Source organism: Pteropus vampyrus, unplaced genomic scaffold (genome assembly GCF_000151845.1).
Source record: "Pteropus vampyrus isolate Shadow unplaced genomic scaffold, Pvam_2.0 Scaffold36, whole genome shotgun sequence".
NCBI lineage: Eukaryota > Metazoa > Chordata > Mammalia > Chiroptera > Pteropodidae > Pteropus > Pteropus vampyrus.
In genome coordinates, this window is record NW_011888817.1 from 2,774,527 (window position 1) to 2,792,050 (window position 17,524).

Here is a 17,524-nt window from a genome sequence, read left to right on the forward strand (position 1 = left end):
AGGTGAGTCGGGGCAAGTAAGTAGGTGGGGGACAACTTGTATTCTCTCAAGTTGTGGCACAGGTTCTTGGTCAGTAGTTTCAGCCGGAATTGAGAAGTGCGTGCTGGATTTACATGAATGCTAATGTTTGGAGTTTGTGCCCTAAGTGGGATTCAGAAAAGCTCCCCAGTATGTGGTCTGCTGTCTCTACTCATGGAATCATACTATCCCCCACCCTCCAGACAGTGGCTCAGGGACTCTCTCAGGGAGGTCTTAAGAGAATCTCTGGGTACTTTTTTCTATTCTTTAGACTCATTGAAACACATTGACCCTATGATTCTTTTGAGAGGAGGCGTATTTAATGCATCATGTGAATTTGTAAGAGAATTTTGGTCAAGTCCCGAGTAGCTCTCTGGATTCGGAGATAAGAGGGCAACATGGAGGCTTCCTTGCAGTGTGAAAGCATTTGGTGTTAATATTTTAAAGCGGCAGCATTCACCACTTGGCGAGCTCTCATATCTGTTGCCTCTCTCTCTCTCTTACTTGTATCCCTACTCGCCGCAGCTTTTCTCCCTTTCAGAGATGAATGGTTTTTGGAGTTCAGTAATAACTTCTGCTCATGGTTTTTTCGTTAGCCCAAGGAAACTGTGGTGTCTCGCTGGCGTGCTGATCCCTGGGCCCGGGGCTCCTATTCTTACGTAGCCGCAGGATCATCTGGAAATGACTATGATCTAATGGCTCAGCCAATCACTCCTGGCCCCTCAATTCCAGGTGCCCCACAGGTGAGAAACTGACAGACGGTACCTGGGCTTATTTGGGAAGAGGCCAGTATCCCAGGATCTCGGTAAAAATGATGCCACTGATTTTAGATTTTGATCCAAGGGTTCTGTCCTTGGACCCTTTCAGATAATCCAAAGCAGAGAAGCGAGGAGCAGTATCATTTGTGTCAGATTTCTTACATTTGGCTTTGTAAATCTAGATAGTGTGTTTAGAGTGGAAGAGTCCAGACTAGAAAACAATAACTTACTCATATTTTTGTCCCTATAAAACAAAACCCAAAACATTTGTAATTGTACTCCATTTTGTAGTGACTCATAGGATTGTTGCAGGAGCCTAATCACTAGGGACCTCCAGGGCATGCGCCTGAGAAATAACCTTGGGTCCTTGTCTAGCCGATGCCAGACCCTGCTCCAAAGGGTAGTAGTAAGTGTTCTCAGGACCTTGTGGTAAGCCTGATCTAAGAGACAAGAGCCTTCCTAAGAACAGATGCTGTATTCTCTATAGTTCTCAGTAGTCAGGAATCCCGCCCCCCACCCATAGGTGCACTACATGAGGCAAAGACTACATGAGGCAAAGGAAGCTGTAGAACTGGGTATCCCCCAAAGTTATAAAGAACAGATGCAGGTAAACATTACTCCAGAACTAAGGCTGGGCTGAGTTTTATTGTCCCCTTTCTACGTATCATTTCTAGGAAAATTCTGCCTGTTGACGGGGGGGCATTGTCACACACAAGAATAAAGGTAGGTTTGCAACCTGCTGATTTTCTCTCTCACTTTTTTCCTGAAATAGCCAATTCCACGACTCTTCTTTGCTGGAGAACACACAATCCGCAACTACCCAGCCACAGTCCATGGTGCTCTGCTGAGTGGGCTTCGAGAAGCGGGAAGGATCGCAGACCAGTTCTTGGGAGCTATGTATACCTTGCCTCGCCAGGCCACGCCAGGCGTCCCTGCACAGCAGTCCCCAAGCATATGAGACAGATGCATTCTAAGGGACGAGGCCAACGTGTGTGTCTTTTGTTGCGTAAGCAAAGCTCTTATAGCAATACTAGATTCCTGAGAAACTTGTCCTGGCATCTGGACTCCTGATCAGCTGCTGGAGCTCGTGATGGGTCAGGTGGCCAAGGGGGTTGCTCTGTTTTTGACAACGGAAGTTGCCTCCTTTGAGGGACCTAGAGCTAGGGAGGCGCTGTACATTAGCGTGGAAGTCTGTTCACAAAGACTGAGGCAAGTGAGCGCTGTAAGAGAACAACTTAGTCTCCTGGTGTGTGGTAGTTTTTTTATATTTTGAGAATAAAACTTCATATAAAATTAGTTCTCTCGTTTTTCCTTTAGGGTTAGAGTTATATACGGAAGATGTTTATATAAAGGAAAAAAGTGGTTTGGTCAGGTCAGAAGATAGGGTTGAGGGGCGTCCTATAAAAGCAATGGGCTTCCTGGTCTGTGGGGCTAGACCTCTTCACTGGAATTGTGGGGTGATCGTGTGCCAAAGGCGTGAAGCTACAGGTCAAGCATACAGATATCAGGAACCTGAACTTTCAAGATAAAATACAAGATGACACGTTTGGGTGACTGGCTTTATTCTCCAAATTCCGTCCATGGGTATGTGTTAACTTTACACTTTCATCCAACGTATTGATATAAAAATTTTGGCAAGTGCTACACAAGGAGCAGATCAAGGATTTAGGTAACTTCAGTGGTGTATTAATTTCCTGTTGCTGCTGTGACAAATTATCCCAGCAGGCTCTGATGGAAGATTCCATTTCCTTGCCGCCTTCAGCTTCTAGTTGCTTTCTGTATCCTTGGCTTGTGGCCCCCCTCCCTCCATCTTAACATTACTCCAATCTCCACTTCTATCATCACCTCATGTTTAGAGATTTTTCTGTCTCCCTCTGATATAAAGGTACCTGTGATCATTTAAGACCCACCTAGATCATCTCCATCTCAAAATCTTTAATCACATCTGCAAAATCTTTTGATTTGTAAGGTAAAAGTTTGTAGGGACCAGAATACCAGTTCTTTCCCAAGGGCTCTTAACAGACTGTTACTTAAAAATACATGTATGTGATCTGCTTCTGGAAATTACAATTTACTTGTGTTTTCTAAATGAGGTTTTAGTCTTAGTGAGATTTAAGGGACATTACATTGATGGTCTGACTGGAAGATGAAGGAGAGAGTTTTTTCCCTAGTCTTGGAATGAGTGACAGCAATGGGGAAAATGTGCACACCAGGATCAGACCAAGTGGTGTTAACTGATGAAAGGTGAGAACAGCACGCAGTGGAAGGTGTATGGGCTTCGGAGCCTAGCTCTGTCATTGTTGTTACCCAGGGGAGTTAAGGTGTCTGATCCAATGTCAGTGCTTTTAAGTTTTTGCTTTTTAAATGAGTGGCACAGGCAGACTGAGGATTGTCCGACAACAGAAAAGCCTAAAAATATAGCAATGAAATAGCTGCTCTATGATTCTAACTCGTTATGGGTTCTAAGCATGTCCTTTTCTAAGCCTCAGGTATGTTTCCTGACCTTGCAGCATCAGTAATTGACCAAGTATTTTAAGTAAAATACAGTGAAATATACCTGGCTGCATCCATGCATAGAAGATATCGTATACAGAGATGACATCAACAAAAATGGTATCACTGACTCACACTCACACAAGAGCACATGGAAACTAGGGAGCTTTATTGGTTACATATTGTGCTGCAGAGCCAACAGACAGCATTGGAGCCAGAGGATACATGCAGACAGGCAGCTTCAACTATACACATGCACCCAAGGAGCCCTGAGTCACTGCTCATGGCTTTGCCCTGGTTTCCAGCGACAGGGTCTGGCCTCCTTGGTCCCATGCTTGGAGCAGGAATGTAGAAGCTGCTGCACCTAGACTCCAAGGGGCAGGGGTGAGACCCGAGCACCTGCCTGAGCAAGTAGGTGTGGACTGACAGATACTGATGCCCCTTAGCAAAGGGGCCTATAATGCAATAACAGTTTATTTGAGGGCTACTTCCCTAGCCCTCCCAATCTTTAAAATACAAAAAATAGACTTTATTCTCTTAAAAATACATTCCATTCAGTACATGTTCTGAGCTGTGAAGCAGCAGGAAAATAGGGCCCCTTTCCTATGATCTTGGTTGTGAGGCTTTGAGAACCCTGTTCCCCACTCAGGGTATTCAAAAGATAATCCCTAAAAGCAGCTCTTCCAAAGCAGTCTTGAACAAAGAACCCCACACCAACAAAGGCAGCTAGGGACCAGAGGCTGGGTCCTTATTCCTTTACTGGGAAGTGGTAGCACTTGGCACTAACCCACTAAATATAAAGAAAACTGCCCCAGAGTGGCAACTCCACGATCAATATAGACCCTCTCACACCCCATGAGGGGGATGATTTATGTGCAAGCTTGCCTGTGGCCAAGGTTGGAGTCCTTAGCCCCACTGCGAATCCCTTTAACCTACATTGTAACTGTTTCATTGCCACTCAAAAGCAACAGCCACAGCTTCCTTTTTCCTACCATTCCTGCAGCTTTCTCTGGTGGTTTTTGGTATCAGAGTGGCAAGAGACAGGCAACAGCAGGCGGAAGAGGCCAGCTCTACTTCCTCCAAGCAAGCAGCTCTGGAGTGCCAGGTTCCCCAACCTCAGTAGGAACCCTCCCACAATCATATACCTGCCAGTAAAATTCAGAGTTGGAGCCAAGCTGCAGAAGAGGCTTGTCATAAAAGTGAGCTTATGGCTGGGACAGGGAATATTTGGCTTGATTAGACAACTCTTCAACTACCAGGTCTCCCCTTTATTTGGAAGTTTCCTCCAGGACTCCTGATGGTGAGGCCTGGGTCCAGAATGGTCACACCTAGGTTGCTTTTCAGAAACGTGCCTTCCAACTTTGGACTTTGAGAGCCAGCCATTTGAAGCCCAAGGAAACTGAGCCTCCAACCTTCACTGGCTATTACTAATGGTATTTTCTGCAATACTGAGGACTTTTAAAAAAAAAAAAAAAAAATCTATTTTACAGCGGTTCTAGAAAGTGTGCAGATGAAACAAACTTCTGAAATGTTAAAATTAAACCCTATTGCACTCAGATTTTAAGACAGCAGCCCCAGCAGGAGGGCACTACAGTAGTCCCTCTTCCATTGAGCATTTTGGGTAGCGGCAGATGTTGATGCTGCTGAAATATGGAAAGATCCAGACTTTGGCACCAGGAGCTACAGCACCAGAATCTAGGGCTCCAAAGCCCACAGAGGAGAATTATTGGCGAGATCTTTGTAGGCATGGCTTGGTGCCCTTCTGTTTCCACCAGCAGAGAAGAGCCATAGACTTGGTTTCCTTTGGACTCTGAGGTTTGCCAACCAGTGAACAATGGCAGGGAGGCTATAAGTGAGAGGTTGCAGTCTTGAGCAAGCTAGTTTCTGGCCAGTGACCCAGGAGAAGCAGCAAGAAGAGATTTTGAAAACGGCATCTGAAGTTGAACAACTGAGGCAGCAACGTGAAAGGCAAGCCACGTGACAACACCCTTAGACTGGCAAAACTCCAGAAAACGTTCCTGTCCCCGAAAGTAAGGTAGGAGCTCCCCAAGCTTCCAGGATTGTCAAGTCTGATGCAGACGAGGGTGGGACGGATGCTGGTCCCCACACGGAGTGGAGGCAGAGAAGACAACTCAGGACACACAGGAACAGGAGACATGCTAACCTGTGTTATGGAAAATATCTGGCCTGGAAGCCAAGAGACACTGTGGCATTGGGCAAGGCTGGTGCCAAAAAGGGCCGCAGTGACCATCTAATCTAACTCATTTTACAGACTGGAAAAGAGGCCAAGGGAGCTTAGCTTCTCTGAGCAACCTCGTAACATTAAAACATGGGGAAACTGGAAAAAATAAGGACCCAGGAAAGCAATCAGAGGCAGTGGGCAGGATACGTTCCCCAAACCCATTTGGATGATACCTTCCTAAAGTGAGACTCGCCTCCCATGGGACAGTGAAAACACAAGAATCTCAGAATGCCAGATTTAGGACCCTTGGAAAACATTTCAAATAACTCATTTTACAAATAAGGAAACTAAGGCCCCAAGGACAATGACTTGCCCAAGGTCACAAGGCAAGAAGTACAAAGCCATGAAGAAAATCCAGCTTTCCCAACTCCCAGTTTAATGTGGAAACACAGTGCCTTCCTAAAGGTAGCCTCTGACAGGGGATCCCTTCTTTGAACTGAGAGAATGCTACAGAAAAAAGCAGTGTCGAGAATATACCGTTGTTCTTAATTTCCCATGTGAATGATGTAAGGAAACTAACCAATTTTTATTTATGTGGCTTCCTGAAAAGTTTGCGGCATTTTGAATTGTATAACCCTGGGGCCCTTGATGGGCATGTTACCTTTCCTCCCAGGAAGTCATCAGGATAGTTGGTTTGCAGGAATCATGGCCCACTCTTGTAGGAATGCATCAGCTCGGTAAAGTGCGACACCTCCTCCATGGGGGTGAAGGAAGAAGAACAAAGTCCAGGCCTTTCGTGGAGCTATTGCTTTGTGGAGTGACTAAAGGGAAACTGCTGCTTCCTATCCACTTTCCCACTTGCTGGGCGCTTCCTAGAAGGCAGAATATGCTGGGTCAGGCCCAGTTTAGTCTGAGAATATTCCAAAGGTGGAAACAAAGTCAGCCAGAAGTCTCCAGCCACAGGAGAGGAGCAGGCAATGCCAGCAGCATTATTGGTGCCCAGGGAAGGAGATGCATGAGGCTTATATACTTCCGGGTGCCATTGGAGGAAGGTGAGCAGAGAGCTGGGGGTGGGGGAGGGATGGTGTCATTCCAATAGGTGGGTACCCGTGTGCTCTGCCCCCAGAAAATAGTGGTCAGCAAGGGGGCCGTGTCAGAGAAGCTTCAAATTCAACCTAAAGGGTAGTCCTATAATCCCTCAGAGGCAGCACAGACCTCTTCTGTGTAAGTCTGAGGAACTCCAAAGAGAAAAGGAATGGAAGCCCCCTAGATGAAGCCGAAGGCTGGTCAGTCTTAGTGTAGGTACTCAGGCCTCGAGGGCAGACAAGGAGTGAACTGGATGTGGTGAGGAGACTAAGAAATAAGGACATTAACCCCACAGAAGGGGCTGTTGTGTGGTGGGGATATAAGGGGTATCATTCCCCATTTGGGGGCCAGAGTTGCCCATCCTACCTGGGGGACAGGGACAAAGATAGAGGACTCATGCATCAATCAGGGGAGGCTGGGCCTGAGAGACTCTGTCCAGCTTGTAATTTCTGATCCCTTCTGGCCAACTGGCAAAAATGATCTGAGCCACAGCCTGGTTTTCTGCCACAGTCTCCCAGCCAAAGCCTGGTTAACTGGCCTTGGATCCTTCACAGGGCGGGATGGTGGGAGTGCTGAGAAGCAGGAGCAGAGGAAACAAGACCTCACCCAGCTGGCTCAGTTTTCCTCAGCACAGGGCTTCGTTGGCCGTAACCGTTCCTCAGCCCGTACTCGCCCAGGCTCTGACAGCCCCTGCTTCACGGGCAGTTCAGACCGTTCCAAGGAGTTGTGCAGTCGCCTGGAGACACTGAGTGTGCAGTCATCGCCTTCCTCCTGTGCCAATAAGTACAAAAGTGAGCTGTGAAGGAAACTATAGTGAGTAACAGACACCATCACTCACTCCCCAGTGGTCCTCTCCAGACTGGTAGAGGGAGCAGACAGACCACAGCTTAACTGCAGAGATGTGCTTTGGCCTGAGGACAGGCCAATGTCAAAGTTCCTAGGAAATCAGGGTTTTCTGAGACTGGGAGGCTCACGACTCAACAGGATCCCTTATACGGTACAGGGCCAGGAACAGGGCATGGGAGTGGTACCCCTAAGTAGGAGCCAGTGGTCCTCAAGTTCTGCATAGGCAGGCTGCATGCTCCCCAGGGTGAGAGCCACGTTGTGGTGGGGAGGTAGGCGGTATGCTGAAACGGAAGTTGCCTCCCACCAAGTAAACCACCAAGAAGCTCACATGCCTTCCCCTTTATGTCCCATACCTGCCCCTCCCTCATCACATCTCAGACATCCAAAGCTTCAGGGGGCTCAATACCCATGTTTCTCTCCACTGCTTTTCTACCAGACTTCTGTATTTTTTATGTTTTGCTCTGGGTCCACCCAAGCAAATGGCAATCAGAGACCAAGTCTGAGAAAGGCTGGCAGGGTACAAAGAAGACTGGATTTAGAGACAGGATTCCTGGATTTAAATCTTAGCTCTTCCAGCAATTCACTTGGGTGGCTTTAGGTAAGGCACTTTCTATCTCTGACCTTCAATTTCTACATCTAAAAAATGAGAATGCCTTCCCATAGGGCCGTTGGAGAGACTGAATAAGGTAAGTAGGTGGGAAAGTGCTTCGTCAAGTGTTAAGCACCCTGTGAAAACTTACGGGGCTCGTCAGGTTAACACGGTCACCTGCCCTTTAAAAGGAGGGAACAATGTCTAGGTCCAAAATGTCTTTCATCACCACAGGCTCCACATCCAAAAGATACACCCAGGAGGCTCCCTTCAAATGCTGTCCTGACGGTCCGACCCTCAAATGAGGTAGTTCTGGATTTACCTATCGTGTAACGAGCCACACTGACTCAGCCCTGCCCTCAGACTGATATAATGGGCTAGACAGGTGTCTGGGGCAAAAGAAAGTGATGCCCAGGCATAAAGCTTATAAAGTAGGCCCAGTGTGAGCCCCAGCTGTCCTCACCCCACGTGCCAGCAGCCAGCAGAGACCAGCTGTCTGAACTGAGGCGGCCAGGAACGCATCCCCCTGCTCCCAGAGCCAGAAGGGGAGCTCTTGGCTGCTCTGGCGAAACCAAGAGAACAGAGGCCCTGTCTCTGCTATTTGTGTGGCCTTTGTACACGACGACAAATGGAAGAGACACATTTGGGAAAGGACTTTGGAAATTCATGCTGCTCTCTGCCGAACACCTTCTTCAAGATACTTTATTTTTCTTTAAGGACAAACCCGGCTTTATTTTCAACAGTTCTCTGAGCTATACCAAGTGTTTCCCATCCCCACCGTCTCCGTAATCCTGAGTCTTACAGGCCAGGACAGAGCAGACAAGGGAGAAAGAGGGAAAGATGAAGGAGGGGGCAAGGGACAGCAGAAGGAGAAAGAGAAACGAGTGGGACTCACCATGCCTGCCGAGTGGTTCCAGGCTGCAGCTGAGACAGCATTTCCAACCCGATTCCGACGAGTGAGCACCTCTGACACGGTCAGGCTACTTTGGGTCCTTCGGGAGGAAAGCTCGGAGGCATCACCTGAATTGCCTACCCTTCGAGTGCCCTGCTCAGAAAGGTACGACCTGGTCTGTTCAAGGTCTGAATAGTCTGTGGAAGACCTCTGGGCGTAGGCAGTGGTAGAGTCCACAGTTTTACCTATTCGAGCTGGGGAGTCGTCTAAAGAGTTCAAGTCTCGCCTGCTCTTCCAGGCATTCCGCACAGTAACATGCCTGGCATCTGAAGAGCTCACCTCGGAAGGGGCGCTATGGCTTTTCCACCTGATTGTCTCCGCGGGGGTCGCATGGTTGTTCCTCTCCACAGCATCCGATGGCTTGATGATAATGCTGCTCCGAGAGACCACTGTTTCAGGCCTGTTCTTCAGGGGTCCATCTCCCATTCTTTCAGTTTCTGTGAACTGCAAGGTGATGTCATGTTTGTGAATGGAGAGCTCAAAGGGGGAGTTGACGTGGTTGCCAACTGATGTGAGTTCCGGCGGCCCAACCTGGATGTTGCTGGTAGACGTATGCCTCTCTCGTGGGGCTTCGCCAGAAGCTGCTCTAGGGCTGCCGCTGTCAGAGGGGTAGATAGTAATGCTGCTTGTCACTTTGTTTGGCCCTGGTTTGGAGGTGAGTTTCTGTTTTTCCAATGTGGCCTCGGTTCCAGATCCTCCCATAATTTTTTTCACATCCTTATCAATGATGACAGGTTTGATGACAGCTCTAGACCGCAAGGCCTCTCTGGGGCTGAAGGGCCGTTGGCTTTTTAGCCCAGCACCATTTGCCTCCGGGAACTCCATGGCATTGCTGGAGGCTCTGACAGTTTTCACAGGTTCGTTTTCTGGTCCAACATCTTTATCATCCTCGAACAGGGAGGTTCTAAGGCCCCCTCGAGATCTGTTTTTTTCTCTAGAGGTGGGCTGTTTGGGCTCTGGCTCCGGGGTGATGGTTGTGTTCACCAACTTGGCAGTAACGAGAGACGTCATGTCCATGTCATCATCTGAGTCTGGCTTCTCTCTGCCACTGGATTTGATGACTCGACACCTCAGGGCCTCATGCTGACTGCTGTCTTCCATTACAACTGCTACGGGTTGATCAATTCCTTCCTTACTTGGGGTTGAAAAGCCCTGAAGGATGTTCTCTTGGCTTCTGGAGCCATAAGGATACTTTGATAAAAGCGAAGCCTTGGAATTTGGGGAACTGGTATCAGCCTCAGGGCCATTGGCAGCCTTTCTGCCCTTAGAGAGCCCTTCTGAAGATCTCTGAGACGAGGCCAGAGCTCCGGTGGCCTTAGAACTGCCAGGATCTGTGGCCTGAGTTACCGGACTTCCACTGCTAGGCACCTGACCCCGCTTGCCAAAGAAGGCCTCAGTGGAGGTGTCAGAAGCCTTGTCAGCTCTGCCCAGTGTGTCGCTGGGAACAGATCCATGGGTGGTATCACTAAATGTGCGCGTTGTCTTCTCTACTCTTCCCTTCACCCCACTCTCAGTCCCCGGCTTGGAAGTACCCTTCCAAACCTTATTGTGCTCCTGAGCAGCTGGGGGGTAGCGGCTAAGCACCGATGGCTGCTCCCTGGACTTCTTCCCTTCGCTCTGAGGGGAGCTAGATGCAAATCGATCTTCAGTTCTCTTTGTCTCCTGAGTCCCACTATCTGTACCTGCCCCTGCGTTGGAAGCTTTGGCCGCCCTCCTGTTGGTGAAACTGGGAGAGGAAACCTGCCTGTTGCTCAGAGAATAGTTTTCATTATTGAGAGCCAACTCCCTGTTTCGGTGCCTTTCCCGCTTATGCTGAGGGGACAGTTCCCGAGATGTGTGCTTGGACATAGATGCCTCATTCCCGTGGCCTCTAAACTTAGTCCTCTCGTGCCTGCCTTTGCTGGACAGGAAAGCATCTTCCACTTCCACCTCCCCATTCTCCAACTCCTTCTGTTTCTTAATTTGTAGTTTTATCTCCTCCAGCTGACTGGCTAAGAGTTTGTTTTTATTTTGTTCACTCAGGTAATTATCCTGAAGGTCATTATTTTTGGCCCTCATTTTCTTGAGCTCTTCTTCCAAAGATTCAAAATGTTTGATTTGTGTCTTAAGTTTCTCAATCTCTTGGTTAAGGTCTTTGACTTTGTTGTCTTCCTGATTTCGGTTCTTTTCATTTTCAGATTTGTTTCTTGTTTCATTCTCCACCTGCTTTAGATAGTCCAGCGTGCCCTTCCTTCTTGATTCCTTGGACGGCAGTGTGGACGAGATTCCATCCTCAATCCGTAGGTCATTCCTTTCCAGAAGATTAGATGCATTCCTTGTGTAATCTCTGTTCATTTTTTTGTTCTGCTCCAGTTTTTGAGTGAGCTCTTTTATCAATTTCTCATTTTCTTTCTCCTTTTCATTCAAGTATTTTCTCTCACTTACAAAGCTCAGAGTTAAAGATTTCAGCTTTTCTAACTCAGACACTAAACTCTGCTCAGTTTTATCTAGGCGGTCCTCGGAAGATTCCAGTTCTTTCACTTTGACCCTGAGCATTTCCAGCTCAGAGGAGATTTTCTTCGTCAGGTTTCTCTCCTCATTCAGGCTCAGACAGAGTTGGGTACAGTCATTCTTACTCCTGCTAAAAGCCTCCTCTAGCTTCTCCAGCTCGGCCATTCGTTTCTGAAGCCGCTCAATCTCAGATTTCAGCTCTCGGGTGAGGTTTTCCTCCTCTTCAAGTTTCTCCTTCATCAGCTGGCACAGATCCTCTGCTCTCTTAATTTCCTCATCTTTGCCTTCAATTCTCAGCACTCGCTGGCGCAACACTTCGATCTCCGCCAACATGCTAGAGTTGCTGCCTTCCGCCTGAATCACCTTGTCCTGGAGATCCAGGAGCTCGTCCTCTGCTTTCTGGAGGTTTTTTGTGGCTTCCTCCAACTCATCAAGGCGGCGGCTTAGACTCTGTAACTTAAACCTCAGGTGGCGGCCGGAGGCAGTATCCTTGTAGTTTGTAAACTCAGCCATGTCTACTGCCAGCCAATGTGGGTTCCTTGAGGCATCCAATTCCACTCGAGGGGACGAGAAATGGTTACCTTTCTCTTGGCATCCACAACCTTCTTTGGCAGCTGGAGACCATTATCAGTCTACAGAAAGAAAGCAGAAAGCATGTCAGGCAGCAAATATAAAATCTGTATTTCAGCTCCCAGGTGTAAAAAGAGCTCCCATATGTAATTCTTGTGCCTAAAACACAGCAGGTGCCTGGATTTGTTGAATGAATGAATTTGAGTAAACTTACAGGATACCACTGGTTCTTTATGGCTGATAATGAGCTGATATCTACATAATGAAGAATGCCACCAATGGCAGCATGGCAAAATGACACAGAAGAATGCCTCATTTCTCATGGAAGGCTATAAGAAAATCTTTACCATTTTCCACCTGCATAATCTTGAGAAAGTCATTAACTCTTCTAGAAATGAGTAAGTAAACAGCCTCAGTTTTACTTAGTTGTAAAATGGGGATAATGATGCCTACCATTTCTTTCCCCAGTACTGTTCTGAAGTTGACACTGGAAGATGACAGGACTGGGCTCTATTAGGGAACAAAGGGAAGACCGTATGCCTACAAAATTTATAATCTTGGGCCTGCCTTCATTTAAGTTCAGAGTTCAAATTTACACTGCCTGAGTGGTCTGGTACTGACTTGCTCTCGCCAAGAACCAAACCGTACCTAAAAATGGTCTCAGCCTGATATTACCCTTGGGAAACGTACCAGAGGTAAACAAAAATACTCTGGAAAGAGAGATTCCCTACCATGTTCACACGGGAGTCCACAGATAAAGTCCTGTGAACCTGAGTTTACAATTCCAAGTTACGAAACACATGAGGACAAATCTTTGACTGAACAAAGGAAGTTTATACCAATACGAACCAAATAAGATAGGCTAGTGACCACAAATTAAGTACATTTCAATATTTAAAGTCATAAAAGAAGGAATCAAAAACAGGAGACAATAACAAGATGCTATCAATAAAGATCAGATCATCTTTAAAGTAACCAAATGAAATTGCTAGAAATGGAAAGGAAAATAGCAAATAGATGCAAATGAAGAGTGTAGTGGTTAAGAAGAGATATGAGGAAATTACAAAAGGCAGTGCAGAACTGAACACTGAAAGAAGTTAATAGACACGAGTTTAAAAAAAAGGCGGTCCAAAAGGAAGGAATAGAGAGAATGGGGAAAGGCAGTATCTGATGAGCTACTAGCTAAGAATGCTCAAGAGCTGATAAAAGATGGAATGGAACCTCATATTCAGGAAGCGAAGTCTCAACCAAAATTAAATCTGCACCTAGATGAGAATAAAAGGAAAATGAAAACCTTAATGTTTATTATTAACAGATCCTCACTGAAAGAATTATTCGGAATACAAGAACTGATCATTTAAGGAAGGCATGAGATAAAGAAGGAATGATAAGCAAAGAAATTAACCCAAACAAGCACTGAATCAGTTAAACAATAACAAAAATTGAGGGGGAGGGGCAGGATAAAAACCAAAGTGGAACTAAAACACTGGATAGATATACAAGTCAGAGAAATCAGAATTCAAGTAAAGCATTCTTTGGAAAGAGAACAGTTATTGTAATTAACTTTAGATCTTGTTAAGAATAGATACTAATCATGTATCTGATAAGGTATTAATAAGCAGAATATATAAAGAACTCCTATAATGTTAATTAACAAAAAACAACCTGATTTTAAAATGGGTTAAGGATTTGAATAGAAATTTTTCCAATGACAATATCCAAATGGTAACAAGCACATGTAAAGATGTTCAACATCACTAATCACTAGGGAACCGCAAATCAAAATCACAGTACGATTCCTATCACCTCACATCCATCATGATGGCTACTATCAAAAAAGCAAAAAATTAAGTTTTGGTGAGGACGTGGAGAAATTGGAACCCCCATGCACTGTTGGCGGAAAAATAAAATGGTACAGCGACTATGGAAAACTGGCAGTTCCTCGGAAAATTAAAAATAATTACCATGTGATCCAGCAATTCCACTTCTGGGTATATATCCAAAAAAACTGAAAGCAGGATACTGAAGAGATCTGCATACCTACGTTCACAGCAGCACTATTCGCAATAGTCAAAAGGTGGAACCCAAGGGTCCAATGGATGAATAGATACACAAAGTTGATCTATACATACAATGAGATGTCTTAAGTAAATTCTGACACATGCTACAACATGGATGAATCTTGAGGACATGGTGAAATAATTCAGTCATAAAAGACACACTGTGTGATTTCGCTTATGAGTATCTAGAATAGCCAAATTCATAGAAACAAGGTAGAATGGTGGTTGCTGGGGACAAGGAGAATGGGGGTTATTGTTAAATGGGTGTAGAGTTTCAGTTCTGCAAGATAAAAAATGTTCCAGAAATTGGTTACACAATGTGACTATATACTTCACACTACTGAACTGTATGTACACTTAAAAATGGTTGATATATTTTATGTTATGCATTTTTTACTACACACAAAAAAAAGGCAGGTAAGAAGTAAAAAACATAGTTTTCTGGTTCAGCGTGTACACAGCTTAAAAGTCATCACTTCGTCCTAACAAGTAAAAGGTGAACAAGAAAATCAACAACTCTTAGATTCATCAGAGGTTACAGAGAAAACTGTCTCTCCCCAAATTAGAAAAGTGGATACAGAGAACCACAATTTACCACTAAAAAAAAAAATTTAATGGATATGCTAAGAAAGAGAAAAGTGGAACTATATAAAATGCTAAGCCGCAAAAGTCAGAAAAAGTATAGATGATGAAAACAGGAACAAAAAACAAGGGCAACAGAACAGTGACAAGTACGGTAAATATTAATCCTACTATAAAATCACTTTAAACATCAATAGTCTTCAAAGTGGATCAAAAATCAAGACCCAACTATATGTTGTCTACGAAACCCCATCTTAAATTTTAATAAAGACACCTATAGATTAAGGAGTGGAGAACGCTTTACCATGTTAACACTAATCAAAAGAAAGCTGGAGTGGCTCCATTAATTTTAGACAGAAAACGTCAAAGCAGAGTAAATTATCAGGAGTGAAGAGAAGCATTACATAATGATAAAGGGGTCAATTCTCTAAGAAGACATACTAGTCTTTAATATATATGTCTTACAACAGAGCATCAAACTACATAAGGCAAAAACATATATCTGCAAGGAGAAACAGATGAATCCACTACTACAGCTGGAGAGTTCCACACCTCTCTATCATAAATGGACAGATCTAACAGGCAGAATATCAATAATGACACAGCTGAACTCAATAACACCATAATCAACCTGACATAATGGAAACATATAGACTACTTCGACAACAGCGGAATACACGTTCTTAAGTTCATATGGAACATTCACCAAGATAGACCACATTCTGGGCTATAAGACACAGTGTATGTTCTCATAGTACAATGGAATTAAACTAGAAATCAATACCAAAAAAAATAGCTGGGATATCCCCCCAAATACGTGCAGATTAAACAATACGCTTCTAAAAAATAAATAACGAAGAAATTTCAAGAAAAAATTTAAAATATTTTGAACTGAATGAAAAAAATACATCCTTATCAAAATTTGTGGAGTATAGCAAAAGGAATATTTAGAGGTAAATTTTTAGCACTTAATGCATATATTAGAAAAGAATAGAGATCGACAATAATCTAGGCTGCTCTCTTAGGCAACTAGAAAAAGAAGAGCAGATTAAAACCAAAGTAAACTGAAGAAAAGTAATAAAAATTAGAGCAAAAATCAATTAAGTTGAAAACAAAGTCAACTGGGGTTAGGGGTGGGGAAGGGGGAGGAATCAATGAAACCAAAAGCTAATTCTTTGAAAAGATCAATAAGCTTCCAGCCAGGCCAAGAAAGAGAAGACAAATTACTGATACCAGAAATGAAAGAGGGGACATCATCACAGATCCCCTGGACATTAAAAGAATAAAAGAATATGAACAACTCTATGCCCACAAATTTGATAACCTAGATGAACGAATTCCTTGAAAGACATAAGCTGCCAAACTCACATAAGAGACAATCTGAATAGGATTATATCTATTAAAGAAATCGAATCAATAATTAATAACTTTCAAAAAACAGCACCAGGCCTGCCCAGATGGGATCACTGGTAATTGTACCAAACATTTAAGAAAGAAATTATGCCAATTTTCTATATTCTCTTCCAAAAGTGAGAAGAGAGAATACCTCCTAAACTCATGCTATGAGCCAGCATTACCTTAATACCAAAACCAGACAAAGACATTACAAGAAAACTACAGACTGAATCTGTCATGAGCATAGGTGTAAAAATCCTCAACAAAATATTAGCAAATCTAATCCAACAATGTATAAAGAGAATTTTAGATCATGACCAAGTAGGATTTATCCTAGGTATACAAGGCTGGTTCAACATCTGAAAATAAGTTAATGTAATCCATCACATCAACAGGCTAAAGAAGAAAAATCACACGATTGTATCAATAGGTGCAGAAAAAGCATGTACCTATTCATGATAAAAACTCAGCAAACTAGGAATAGAGGGGACCTTGACCTCAACTTGATAAAGAATATCTACAAAAAACCTACAGCTAACCAAACTTTTAATGGTGAGACGGTCAAAGTTTTCCCACTAGAATCAAGAACAAAGAAAGAATGCCTCCTTATCACTGCTTCTCAAAATTGTACTAGAAGTCCAACCTAACACAATAAGACAAGAAAAGAAGTATACTCATTGGGAAAAAAAAGAAATAAAACTGTCTTTGTTCACAGATGACATGATTGCCTATGCAGAAAATCCAAACGAATCAAAAAAAAAACTAGAATAAGCAATTACAGCAAGATACAAAGTTAACGTACAAAAGTCAATCAACTTCCCCCTATTCACCAGCAATGAACAAGTGGGATTTGAAATTTAAAACAATATCATTTACATGAACATCCTCCCCAAAATGAAATACATAAGTGTGTATCTAACAAAGTATGCACACAATCTATAAAATGAAAAATATAAAACTGATGACTCTAAGAAGTAAGCAAATGAAGAGATATTCGGTGTTCGTGGATAGGGACGCAGTATTTCCAAATGTCAGTTCTTCCCAACTTCACCTATAGATTCAGTATAATCCCAAAGAAAATCCCAGCAAGTTATTTTGTGGATATCAACAAACTAATTCTAAAGTTTACATGGAAAGGTAAAAGACTCAGAACTGCCAATGCAATATTGAAAGAAAGGAACAAAGTGGGACTGATACTAACCAACTTCAAGATTTACTATAAAGCTACAGTATTCAAGACAGTGTGGTGTTGGTGAGAACAGACAGCCCAGAAATAGACCCACAGGAATACAGTCAACTGATCTCTGACAAAGAAGCAAAGGCAATACGATGGAGCAGAGATAGTCTTTGCAACAAAAAGTGCTGGAACAAATGGACATTCACATGCAAAACAATTTAGACACAGATCTTATACCCTTCATAAATATTAACTCAAAATGGATCACAGACCTAAATGTAAAACATAAAACTATAAAACACCTAGAAGATAACATAGGAGAAATC

General features: G+C 44.0%; 2 protein-coding genes across 6 annotated transcripts in view; one reads left to right on the plus strand and one right to left on the minus strand.

The window, feature by feature from the left end:
* The window catches only part of KDM1A (lysine demethylase 1A), a 52,524-nt gene extending 50,452 nt beyond the window's left edge, over positions 1 to 2,072 (plus strand). Inside the window, exons 19-20 of one of the 2 annotated variants that reach the window (XM_011357553.2) lie at positions 615 to 761; positions 1,549 to 2,072. In XM_011357553.2, coding sequence (XP_011355855.1) covers positions 615 to 761; positions 1,549 to 1,734 — 333 coding nt within the window. In that variant the 3' untranslated portion in view covers positions 1,735 to 2,072. The remainder of the gene's footprint in view (positions 1 to 614; positions 762 to 1,548) is intronic. The other variant, XM_011357554.2, reaches the window with a different exon arrangement.
* Positions 2,073 to 3,417: 1,345 nt separating this feature from the next.
* The window catches only part of LUZP1 (leucine zipper protein 1), a 70,988-nt gene continuing 56,881 nt past the window's right edge, over positions 3,418 to 17,524 (minus strand). For 3 of the 4 annotated variants that reach the window (XM_023529400.1, XM_011357555.2, XM_011357556.2), the window contains 2 exons: positions 8,868 to 12,046; positions 3,418 to 7,308 (listed from right to left, as the gene is read on the minus strand). In XM_023529400.1, coding sequence (XP_023385168.1) covers positions 7,153 to 7,308; positions 8,868 to 11,927 — 3,216 coding nt within the window. In that variant the 5' untranslated portion in view covers positions 11,928 to 12,046 and the 3' untranslated portion in view covers positions 3,418 to 7,152. The remainder of the gene's footprint in view (positions 7,309 to 8,867; positions 12,047 to 17,524) is intronic. The other variant, XM_011357557.2, reaches the window with a different exon arrangement.